The sequence below is a fragment of the Euprymna scolopes genome, chromosome 33 (assembly GCF_053919585.1).
Source record: "Euprymna scolopes isolate OS-2025 chromosome 33, ASM5391958v1, whole genome shotgun sequence".
In the NCBI taxonomy this organism is placed as follows: Eukaryota; Metazoa; Mollusca; class Cephalopoda; order Sepiida; family Sepiolidae; genus Euprymna; species Euprymna scolopes.
This window is the reverse complement of record NC_136514.1, coordinates 54,225,535-54,237,749: the sequence shown is the minus strand read 5'-3', so window position 1 is coordinate 54,237,749 and position 12,215 is coordinate 54,225,535. Positions and strand designations below refer to the sequence as shown.

At 35.8% G+C, this 12,215-nt stretch overlaps 1 protein-coding gene across 4 annotated transcripts in view; it reads right to left on the bottom strand.

The window, feature by feature from the left end:
• LOC145258222 (semaphorin-5A-like) overlaps window positions 1–12,215 on the bottom strand; it is a 457,393-nt gene that overhangs the window by 25,115 nt on the left and 420,063 nt on the right. For all 4 annotated transcript variants that reach the window (XM_080116169.1, XM_080116168.1, XM_080116172.1 and 1 more), the window contains 5 exons: window positions 12,045–12,077; window positions 9,029–9,198; window positions 4,834–4,969; window positions 2,313–2,455; window positions 1,119–1,317 (listed from right to left, as the gene is read on the bottom strand). In XM_080116169.1, the coding sequence (XP_079972295.1) occupies window positions 1,119–1,317; window positions 2,313–2,455; window positions 4,834–4,969; window positions 9,029–9,198; window positions 12,045–12,077 (681 nt within the window). The remainder of the gene's footprint in view (window positions 1–1,118; window positions 1,318–2,312; window positions 2,456–4,833; window positions 4,970–9,028; window positions 9,199–12,044; window positions 12,078–12,215) is intronic.

Sequence of the window (12,215 nt, the reverse complement as noted above, 5' to 3'; positions counted from 1 at the left end):
AAAAGTGCAACAGAATGTACATTACATAAGTGTGTTATCGATTCTTATCGATTGCATTCCGATACAATACCTATCTAAGAACACTGCTATATACATAAAGTGCATTAGTCTGAAATCTGATAAAAATCAGTTCAACCGGTACAGAATCGATAAGGAACAAAGTCACACACAATTTTTTTTTTTTTATATAATAGTATAGATAGAAATAAAGATTTTTATGATTACAAAACCATTTACTAAGCATTAGGATAACATCACGAGAGGAGATTGAATACGTGTTAGAAAGAATCTTAAACCAAGGTATTTATAAGTTTTTTTTTAACAGATGGAATCAAGTTAAAGAGATTAAAGGCTGTTATTGTTATGGATAAAGATTTTTTTTAAACACAAGAAACTTTACCCCGGCAAAAACATTTGCACTGCCCTAATTCATGATAATGACGACACACAAATACAGCCATTCTATGCAAGTGACTTGTTGAACATAGGTGTGTTTCTGTGTGGTTAAGTTTTTTCTCGATATTTTCTTTACTTGCACATACACACACGTAGAAAGAATTTTTCAAAACCACAGTACACATAAGTTCGTCTAGAACACGTGACATTCATATTTGGCTTATAAGTCACATATAGAGATAATCTATAATTTGTTTAAATGAATATATACATGTATGTGTGTATGTCTGCCTAAAACTTTTGAGAGAAGCGAAGGATTTTCACGGGGTCAGTATCGTCTTAAAGCTTAACCCTTCGGACGACAAATATCGAAAAATTGACTAAAAACATTAATTTCTTCACCCTCAACTGGGCATTTTTCTACAACGAGGGTCACTTTAATTCGCTGATATTTTCGAAAGTTATCCGCTCTTGTCGATTGACTAGCCTTAATTTAAACGTTCACCACACTTCCGCTTTGGCGATGGGTACAATGCAAGGACGTCACTTTTTCTTCACTTTCTTTTCCTCCTTCCCGGTACGGTTCGAGCCAGCCTGCCTACTACTTTTTTTTTTGCTCAACACACATTTCCAAACACCCGGACAACGTCGGGAACCTGGGCGAATATTTCATAAAAGTATCTTTTTAATCACTGGAAAAAAAATCGGATGACATTTCTCACCTCTTCCTTTGATTTGACCATTGCCATCACAGGGATCTTCCTTCCTTCGGGAGTCACCCTGATTTCCTCAAGAGTACAACTTAAGTTTCGTGATGGGATTTGCACCATCTTTTTTATAATCCCCTCAGTCGTTCCCACGAACATAACTGAAAACTGCCCCTTGAGTGCATAGACAGTGTCAACCACAATGTGCGTCCATCTAAGGAAACAAAAGACGAAAAGAACGATACATATATGGAAAGAATCTCAACTAAAATGTTCTCTTAAAGTTGACTTCATTATTTTGTTTTGTGTTTAGTTAAATAATAAAAGCCTATCGAGGAAATTGGTTCAAAATTTGATAAGAAAAAACTCCATCCTATTGTTGTGGATACGTCCAGTTCAAACAGTCAGCTTACATTTTGAACAACCGTTTTATTAACTTGAGACAGTGTGGAATACTTGAAAGTTAATTAAGTTAATCATTAATGTGTGTGGAAATGTGTAATTAAATGTTCAAAAATTACATTCTCATCAGGAGCAGTACAGTTTTTCTCTTATCAACTTGAACATTTTCCATTTCTATGCTAGCAATTTTATATCAAGTTTATACTTTTATTTCGCTTGTTATTTTCCTTTAAAGAAGAAAACAATTTTTGAAACTCTATGGAATAGGAAAATACTCTGTTCTATCTTGTATTCCTTGATTTTGAACAATAATTTGTGACATGTTACTTTACATAGTTAAATGCCCCTCATACACACACACACGTTTTTATTTTTATTGCCGTTTTTTTTCTGTTTAGTTACATTATTGTTTCAGCTACGCGACCGTTTTTTGGCCGTTATTTAGCCTCCTCAGACTTTACAAAGTCTGAGGAGGCTACATAACGGCCAAAAATCGGTCGCGTAGCTGAAACAATAATGTAACAGAAAAAAAAAACGGTAATAAAAAATAAAACGCATATTTGCTCTACAACAGTATTGATCACTTTCTTCAGGTTTTTATTAATAACCACTTCTACTATATATATATATATATATATATATATATATATATATGTTAGTTATATAAAGATATATAATATCGCGTATACAGTCCATTTTGAAAATAGACTAATCCTTTTAACAATTGTTACAGTAACAGAGCATATATAAGAAGAGAAAACTGACTAAAAAGAAACTTTAAAGTGAGAGAAAGTTTCAGTTGCTGACCTTTGTCCTCCGACATAAAATGCTGGCTGTAAAGTGATGGGCTGGACAGCATTGTTCATCATCTGATATTTCTGTGCATCGAGAAGAACCTGTGAAATATCGTTGCTGTATGAACGTTTGCTGCTGCTTCCTGGGCTTGGGCACTAAAAGAATTAAAAAAGAAAACAAATATAATTCGTATTCATTCAGAAGATATCCACTCAAAGAAGCTGAAAGGACCCATATTTGTCTCGATTTTGGTTTGCATGCAGATTGACTAATTACAAACTGATATATACCGACGTATTTGCGCAGACTGATTACTAGGGCTGTGACAACAGAATATTCTTTTCATTGTTTTGATTCAAGTATATATCCGACACAGTAAGATACAGTCAATCAACCGAGAACCAGATCATATAAAATATAAACAGGTATATACTCAAGAGTCAAAACAATGAAAAGAATTTTCCGTTGTCACAATCCCACTGACTACACACATTATAAGTGATGAGCGAGAGATGTAAGAAAACATCTTTTCAACTAATTATCATGTTTCACTCGACATCACTTCTAATCATGTTAACTAACCCTCCCCTCTACTTTCCCCGTTTTTCTAAGTACTCTTTTACCATCTTTTCACTGCTATATAATCATCCTTTTCCAGTTTTAAGTAAATCTCTTGAGCCAGATTCTTTTTTTTTTTTTTTTTTTTTTTTTTTTTTGCAAATGTATATTCTAGCATTTATCCTGTCCTGAAGAGGAAAGCATTTAACTCAGAAATGCCATGGTCTAAATATTTCTTTTTTTTTTTACTTTCCCGTAAATATGAGATAATAAACTTTTATTTTACTCTGAATTATCATCTTTTATATCATATTACTTGCTCCACTAACGCGTGTAGAGCTTTTACTATCTTGATAAGTTTGTTTGCTTAAAGATTGTTTTATCTTCACCAATTACATTTATGACTTTATATATTTTAGTTTCGAGATATACATGTTTTTTGTCATGTTGATTTATATCCGTTCTAGTCATTTAACATGTAAAAATATTTGTGTACGATCGCTTCAGAGACGAAATTTACGTTTATTGATATAGCCTCTTTATTAGCACATGATATAGACCCTAACGCTCGAAATCTCATAAATCAACAAAAATTACAGTATGCAATTATATATATATATATATGTGTGTGTGTGTGTGTGTAACATCGTCTATAATAATGAATCTAATATTTGCAAAATCAAATATAATCTCATGAAAATAAGATAAAAGCACGTAAATTATGCGCGTTAGCATTTTTAAATACCAATATATTAAACAGCTCTCTAATTTTTCAAATAGTATTTTCAATGACGAACGTCGAGTTTTCGTTAATAGCAACGCATGCACGTCTATCTTACCTCATTATCCTTAAGCATATTATAATTTCTCTTATATCTTTTATCCGTCCGTACAAAACCTATGCATATTAAAATCAGCCAAATCGAACGTCAGATCTGATTTGCGTGCATTTGTTTTAAAATTCACCTGCTTTGCGTGCTTATCTGGCAGGGAATTTAGCATCGAGAAAAGTACACTTTCTGGTACTATAATGTTTGGTTATTTGGTAGTTTGGTCAAATAGTAACTATCTAATTACCTCTTCTTCATAAATAAAGTTAAGTGTAAGCATATATTTATATAAATGTATATCTATGTACATAAACAAATAAACAGACAACAAGCTTGATAATATGAGCATGTTACTTTATATTTTATGTTACAATTTAGAAGTTGCATATATATATATATATATATATAATTTTTATTTATTAAATATTTAATTTTTTAAAGGTCAGTCGATCAACGACCATAAAAGTATCGAGAGAGCAGATATAAACTGGTAACCTCTATTTTGTGATAAAGCCGGATGATCCCTCAAAATCAACAGAGATTAGAACATGCCTGTAATGACGTGGTCCATGTTGATGTCGATTCTGTTCTAAGTAGTCCACCATCCTAGAACTTGCCTTCTATTTGTGAAAAATGGTTAGTTTATTACTAATTCTCTTGGGGCGTCCTTACAGGGGAATGCTGACCTAGTTGCTCAGATATTTTTTACAAAGTTCCTATCCTCGGGACCGCTGACTAAATATCATGACTGGATACTGGTCCTAAATAATTCGCAATGACCCGTAGCTAAGTGGTTAGAGTACTTGGAAAAATCAATTGTAAAAGTAATATTCTCTTGAAGGCTGAAGGTTCAATTCCAAGTTTGGGCGGCCGAAAAATACAATAACGAATAGCTTAGGACTTCTATTCAGTCATAGCTAACGAAACGACAGTATGCTAATTCTGTGGAGTAGATAAAGGGTTCCGTTCAAAATTCTATCCAAATCCAGAGTTAAACAGAAAAATTCCCAAATTTGAAAGATACACCTAAAGAAGGTCGGAGGTTACATCGACCGAAACGTTGTGAAAATGACACTCAAGCTGAGAACTGTAGTCCGAAGAATCCGAATAATACGAATAGTACCAATAACATATAGAAGACTGACCTGCGCATCAGATTTGTGATTATCCATGCGTGTCCATGCAGATATTGAATCCTTTTGGTATTTGAAGGCTCCCGTAAAAGACTTATGGAATGTGTCGAGTGTGTACACACAAACTGCAGAACCTGGGATACCATTGCTGAAATGAAAAAGAGATCAATTTTTTTTAAAATGGCGTTTATAATACATTCTCGGTTTTCTATATATTTATATATTATCTTATTGATATGTTTTATATAGTGAAGTTGGTATGGCGGATAAATATCTGAGATTGATGTAATAAGATCGCGAGTTAAGTTATAGAGAGATATTCTGAAATTAGTAAGGCAGTTGGCGTGAAAGACTAAGTATACAAATGGGTGTGTGATTAATGGAAAGGGAAGAGTTCTGAGACCTATTTAAGGATCGTGTGTTTCGTGTCTGTTACATAGCGAAACTAAGCGGGTTCAGAAATTCACGACGCGAATGATCTGCGGATTTCACAGTTCCTATGAACGACGATTAGAGGCCGTCAACTTCTATTCGTTTGAGCATAGGTAAATGCATTGCAAGTTCCTCATCTTCAACATTAATATTATGCGCGGCAATTAAAATGTGACTCATGATTCAATTTTCACACCCTTTTCCTCAATAGAACTCCGTGAAAACTCGGAAAAGCTATGCCTGAGACGAGTTCGGTTTTGCTGTCGGCAGGAAAATTTTTTTTAGATTCGGATCACTGCGCCGACGAAAAGGCTGCCAGAAGCTGTTGTCAGTATACAAACGATCAAACAGTTCAAGGTATCGTAAGGTGCGTCATGACTGCTGATTTGTCAATAATTATACCTGACTTCAGGACGCATCTCTCGCATGAACTCTCATGAACCAGAATTGAAATATAACTTTTGGTTAGAAGCAAGAAAGAGAAGTCTTACCGTGGGTGCTCAGCGAGTGAGTTCAGGCGAAGAAAAGGAAGAACTAACATGGCGGCCAGCATTTTTATTTCGTCCGTTCTCGCATAATCTCGTGTGTGCGTGAAGATGGAACCTATAAAACGATGTTCATTTCTGGGTGCTGGGAGATGATTCCCGATCAGCCAAGAGAGAAGAGACAAAGTACTGTAGCGATAATCTTTCTTGAACATTCCGTTTGTGTATTTGAGGTGACCCCCCCCCATTTTACGTCATAACTTTGCAGAAATATTTCGCCCAACGACAAGTCGTAGACTTCAAATGTTCTAGCACGACTTTTTATCATTGTTCTTTCACCTTCTTAGAAATAAGGCAGTATTTTCTGTCCGTATGTCTGCTTCGTGAAACAGTTAAGCAAAAGTAGTAACAATGTCTAACGTATCAAGGATTAAAATCGGTTTGGAAAAAAACATTACAAAGCGTATATATATATATATATATATATATATATATATATATATATATAGAGAGAGAGAGAGAGAGAGAGAGAGAGAGAGAGAGAGAGAGAGAGAAAGAGAAAGAGAAAGAGAGAGAGAGAAAGAGAGAGAGAGAAAGAGAGAGAGAGAGAAAGAGAGAGAGAGAGAAAGAGAGAGAGAAAGAGAGAGAGAGAGAGAAAGAGAGAGAGAGAAAGAGAGAGAGAGAGAAAGAGAGAGAGAGTGAGAGAGATGTATAGATCTTCTAACTTCTTTTTACATGTCTTGTTGCACTTTATGTTCTGCCAATAAATTTGATTTGGCTTAATCTCTCTCAGCCGTCGGATTCTCAGGAGTTTAATTGAACCCAAGTTAACTTACAGGGCTTTAATTGACTATATATATATATATATATATATCTTACAGACGGATTACATCGGGCAGTGAATTAGAAAACATAACTAATTATAATGTATGTATTTTATAGGCTCACTCACATTCATGTCAGCTATCCAGAGCATACGAAGGAAAACTTTGAATTGTGCTTCTCTGACACCGGAGTGGATAGTTGACAAGTTAGTTTAGTTGCGTAGAACAAGATGTGAAGTTAGGGTAATTATGCACAGAAGGTAACATGTTGAAATTACGTTATTATTTACAGACTTATTTTTTTTAAATAAGAAGGGGGTGTTTGTTTAACTACTCTGTACTTTCATCTAACAATTTAATGAACAAAAGAAGTAAAAACCTCATTGTAACTTGGAAACCCTATCAAAATACCATGTTTTTTTCTGCATAAGTGCCCCAGTATGATTCAGTTGAAAGTTTTCAGCCGAATAAAGAAATGATAAAATACGAGATTCGACTAGACAGATACGTCCATACACCAACTTTTACCTTCTGACAATTGCCAGTTGCCACTCTGAAACAGGGAAATAGATATTAATCAATACTCCTATATTTTTTGTGTATTGATATTCATGTTAAAGACCCTTATTTTCTTTTTATTTAAAAAGAAAATACATTTTTATTATATATGAATCGTGGAATTGTATTCACTAGCAACATATTTAGCTAAGATACATATTCTTTAAAACATTCATTTTAATTAATTCCCTATTTGTTTTTTTTTGGTTTTCTTATGGGATGATCATCTTTAGGTAACTTTTCCTTGCAATTATATTCATGCAGAGATTCTACATTCTTCAAATATTACTTGCGCAATAGTTGCGTAAAAAGTTTATACTAAATACTAAACTCTTTCCATATATATTTATGTATGTGTATATATGTTTTGTTTAAACAGTTTTCCCTACCAAACTCATCAGAGCTTTTGGTCTACAGACATGAAACTTCATATATAAGTTATCTGAACCTATGCGAAACTTTATATTTGGATTTTAGTCCGGGAAAATCGGTACAAAATTGGAAAATTAAAAAAAAAATGAAATTTACCAGATGGAGTCCGAACGTTGGCATTACAGATATACATGCAGAACGCAGTAGCTATTGGTTTATGTTTTAATTTTTAGCTTTACAACAAACATGTCTTCATAGCTCAGTCGTTAACGGCAGAGGCAAAAATATATCGTAAGCTAAACGTTTTGCTTTCGATTCTTAGTGCTGGCGCAAGAGTCATTTTATTTTTAAATTGTTAAAATAATTACTATAAATTGTGTCTAGTATAATCTATATATATGTAAGCGAAAATGTATGTATGTATGTATGTATGTACGCTTTTCCTCGATGTCCACAAAAGGCTTCTTTCAGAGAAGCGTTCGCTCGCTTCACAACTTCTTAAAACTTTTTATATCATCTATAAATTGTAATATCTCACAGTTACCCACGGAGCTCGCCTGTCTATTAAATTTTAATGCCTTTCAAAGGTTAATTATTCCACATTTCCCGCATCGGCACGCGTTACATTCGGTTTTCGGTATAAAAAAAAAGCGAAACTCGACTAATCACTGGCCGAAAGCCAGTGGTCTCTAGAGAGCTAAGTAACGTTTGGTCAATGTCGACTTCGTCATATCAGACGGTAGCTTTCATTTTGAGACGAGACGCCCCCCCCTAATAAACAGGGAGCGGGTTTTTAAAAACAAACAAACAAACCGATTTATTGACCTCATTAAAAACTGTCCCGCACAAAATGCTAACTGCTGAATACCTATCGCCGTCACGTCAATCAAAAACGCGCACCTGTTTTTTCACACTTAACTATTTTCCAACTGCGCGTCGTCAAGGCTTTTTTTTTCACGGGCACCTGTTTTTTTTCACATTTCGGGTTTTTTTAACAAACACCCTGGCAACGCCGGGTACCTCTCGCTAGTATAATAAATACAAAATCTGCATTAATCAAAATATAATATTTAAGCGTATTTTACAACCGGACAACGTCGGGCGCCCTGCCAGTAGTTAAATAATTTAAAGAAATATCTTTAATTAAACTCATTATCTTCGTCACCTTTGTTGCATAAGTATCTAGTAACCAGGCATGGATAAAATAGGTGTTTGATTTATGCAATTGATAGCAGATTATACTATGGAAGTTTATATTTAATGGCTGATATTTAAGACTTTGAGATTCGACTTGAAATATTGTTCTTTTAAAATCGTACCGTTGTCATAAGTTTAAGAAGCATAGTTTTTGTCAGAAAAAAAACTACAATTATTTTTACTATCGCCAATTATATTATCCATCCATTAGATATTTTAACTTCTCTGGTGTCGATAGCTCTATGTGAAAACTTGCAATAGGCTTACGCGACCCTAAAGTTCAGATTTGGCTTTCAAACTCGCTCGCCCTTATAAGAATTAAGCCTTTTAGTTACTTACTCTCCGGTACCAAATACAGCGTATATCTTTTTCTCTTCGCGGGAATAGTACGTGTCTTGGATTTCATCGAAGTAGAATGGGAATTCTCCGGCGAGAGAGCAGTTAATGCGAGACTTTAGAAACGTGGTCCAATTGTTCTCCAACAACAGACTATCACCGCCACGATCAGTCTGAAACATGAAAAAGAAAAAGAAATAGAATAAAACTGCCATGAAAACACAAAGATAAACAATTCACACATGATAAATGCATTGCGTTGATAATCAACCAATATTGTTTTCAATGTCTGAGATGACGATTGCTTATTTTATTTTATTTTTTTTTTTTAAGAGGATAATGGAGTTATGCTTTCCATTTGCAAGGATTCAAAAAACATTATTCGACAACCCCCTTTAATGTCCAATCCTTCTTTATCATAGTAGTGGCAACGTGGCTGTATCCAAACTATACCGCTTGCAACTCCCATTGTTGGCAAAGTTACGCATGGTACTCAAACGATATTAGGGCCACAATCCAACTAATAGAACTCTGGTAAAATCCAGGAAGAGTAGACATCCGGATTTGTCTTCTCATTTCGCTTTTCAGTTTTCTTAGTTTTTTGTGCTGGGAATGGTGCATCCTATCGAATGCTAAAAATTAACCCACTATATCAGAAATTCCAGCAGAGAGCTTAAATATATAACTCTTTCTTTTAGTGAAATCGTTCGTATCTCTTGCACTTTGTTCACCGACTACGAGGAGGGTGCAATAAGTAATCCTCCTGACCCACTTCCAATTATCTGATCTAGCTGAAATTTTGCATGTGCAATGATTTATATCTCTATGGGTTATCTGGCAAATTACAGCTCTGAACTAAATGTGGTTTCTCTTTTACAGGTGTTTGAACTGAGTCAGGTGTGAAATTGAGCCTGTTGAATGTCGAACAGTGATCCGGTTTTTGTATTTGAAAGGACGAACGCCACAGGAGACTTTTGATGAAATCAAAGAAACTAATGGTGATAATGCCACATGATATGACCTTGTAAAACGCTGGCATCCTGAATTAAAACATGGCCGGAAGTCTGTGGAAACAGCTCCCAGACCTGGTCGCACCCCGTCTGCCATTGATGAGCCATCTGTCCGTCAAGTTTAAGCTGCCATTTTGGAAGATCGGCGCATTACTATTCGCCAAATAGCCCAAGATGTCAAGATTAGTACAGGGTCTATGGAAACTATAATTCAGGACCATTTGCATATGCATAAGGTGTCTGCCAGATGAATTCCTATGTTGCTCACACCATCCCAGAAGCGAGAACGCATCTAGTGCTCGAGGATGAATTTGGAGATGTGCCAAGAAGATGAGTCAAAGTTCTTCAAAAGACTGATTACACAGGATGAAACGTGGGTCCATCACTATGATCCAGAGACTAAAGCCCAGTCAATGCAGTGGAAGCATTTGGACTCACCACCTCCAAAGAAGGCAAGGGTGCCGCCCTCCGCTGGCAAGGTCATGCTCACAGTCTTCTGAGACCAGGACGGAGTAGTGATGACAAATTTCCTGGTAAAGGGTACCAAGATTACAGGATCCTATTATGCTTCACTTTTGAGGACATTAACGGAAGCTATCAAAATCAAGAGGTGGGGCAAGATCAGCAAAGGTACCTCCTCCTGCAGGACAAAGCTCCGGTCCACAACTCGCATGTCGTCATATCAGAAGCACAGGCGTGTGGTTATGAAATCCTTCCCCATCCTCCCTACTCTCCTGACCTTGCACCCTTTGACTTTCACCTCTTCCCAGCAATGAAGTTGTTTTCGAAAAGAAAGCGTTTCCCAGATTATTCAGCCTTGATTTCTGAAGTCACGTCGTGGTTGGAGGACCAACCTGGGGTGTTCTACAAAAACGGTCTCCAAAGCTGCATCAAACAATGGGAGAAATGCATAACAGTGGGTGGTTCCTATGTAGAGAAAGACTAATAACTGTGCCAAGTTTCGTTGCTCTACTGCTATGAGAAGTGGTTCAGGGGCATTACTTATTGCACGCCCCTCGTATATTCGTCACCTAGTTTTCGAAATTCGTTTTTATGGTTTCGGTGTTCCCTGTATTACTGAAAGCATGGAAGTCTTCCTGAGATTCTAATTTATCTTTATGTCGTACATAAACCTTGGTATTTCATTATGATTTCCCTCAGCTCTTTATAACTCAGCATCATTAAGTACACTAACTTATGTTAAGGTTGTTGTTTTTTTGTTTCCTTCCAGTCCCATAACCCTATAGCAAGTTTTTAAATTTCATTTACTACGTAAGTAGTTGTAAAAATTGTACAGTTATAGTGAATGATGTATGACATATTTCCAATTATTCTTTGTGGTAGATGGTTCAACGACTTACTGCTACATTTGATATCTAACTCTTTATAGAGGGTCCAGTGAAGATATGTACACGCTGCTTTATGTTGAATTGTATCGTAGTCGTCTCCCAGCAGAACCTTACAAGTGGATATCAGGTGATTAACTCTTGTCTCTGTTTGTGACCAGCGAAGACGTGTCAGATGGGAACACGCAAATTAATGAGTCAAAGTGGCACGGCTGTTCCTGCACTATTCGTCTATCTGTTCGGAGCCATACCTTCCTTTTCTTCGCATGCAACCGCTGGGCATTGCATCGGTCAGTGTCGAAGATATAGAAAACCAATTCTTGATTGTTTTTTTCTTACTTTAAAGATTATAATGCTGGGTATGGGGCAGCCAAACAAGCTACCAACATTGCCCTGCTTTTTGTTGAAACCAACAGAGAGCTCTTTTTTGTATTCTCGTTGTTCCCTTGAGTGCAATTGTCTGGATCTCTTTTGCATTTGATTCACCAGGACTAGGTAGGACTTCAGGTTCTTCTTCATAAGCCCTGTTGCACCTATGATAACTGGTATGATTGATATCTTTTTAAGATTCCAGTTTCTTTTCATATCATACATTATTGAGAGTAACCGTTATGTATTTTATGTACACAAAGTCAAGTAATTTAAAGAAAGAAAAGGACTTACCTTGCATATTCGTGCGATACGCGAGTAGACTTTCTGAAAATATAGAAACAAATATATGCTGTTACATTGTTACATTTGTTACATCGGGTATATTGTTACATCTGGCATATTGTTACATCTGGCAGATTCTTACATCTGGCACATTCTTACATTTGTAATATAATGCCTAAC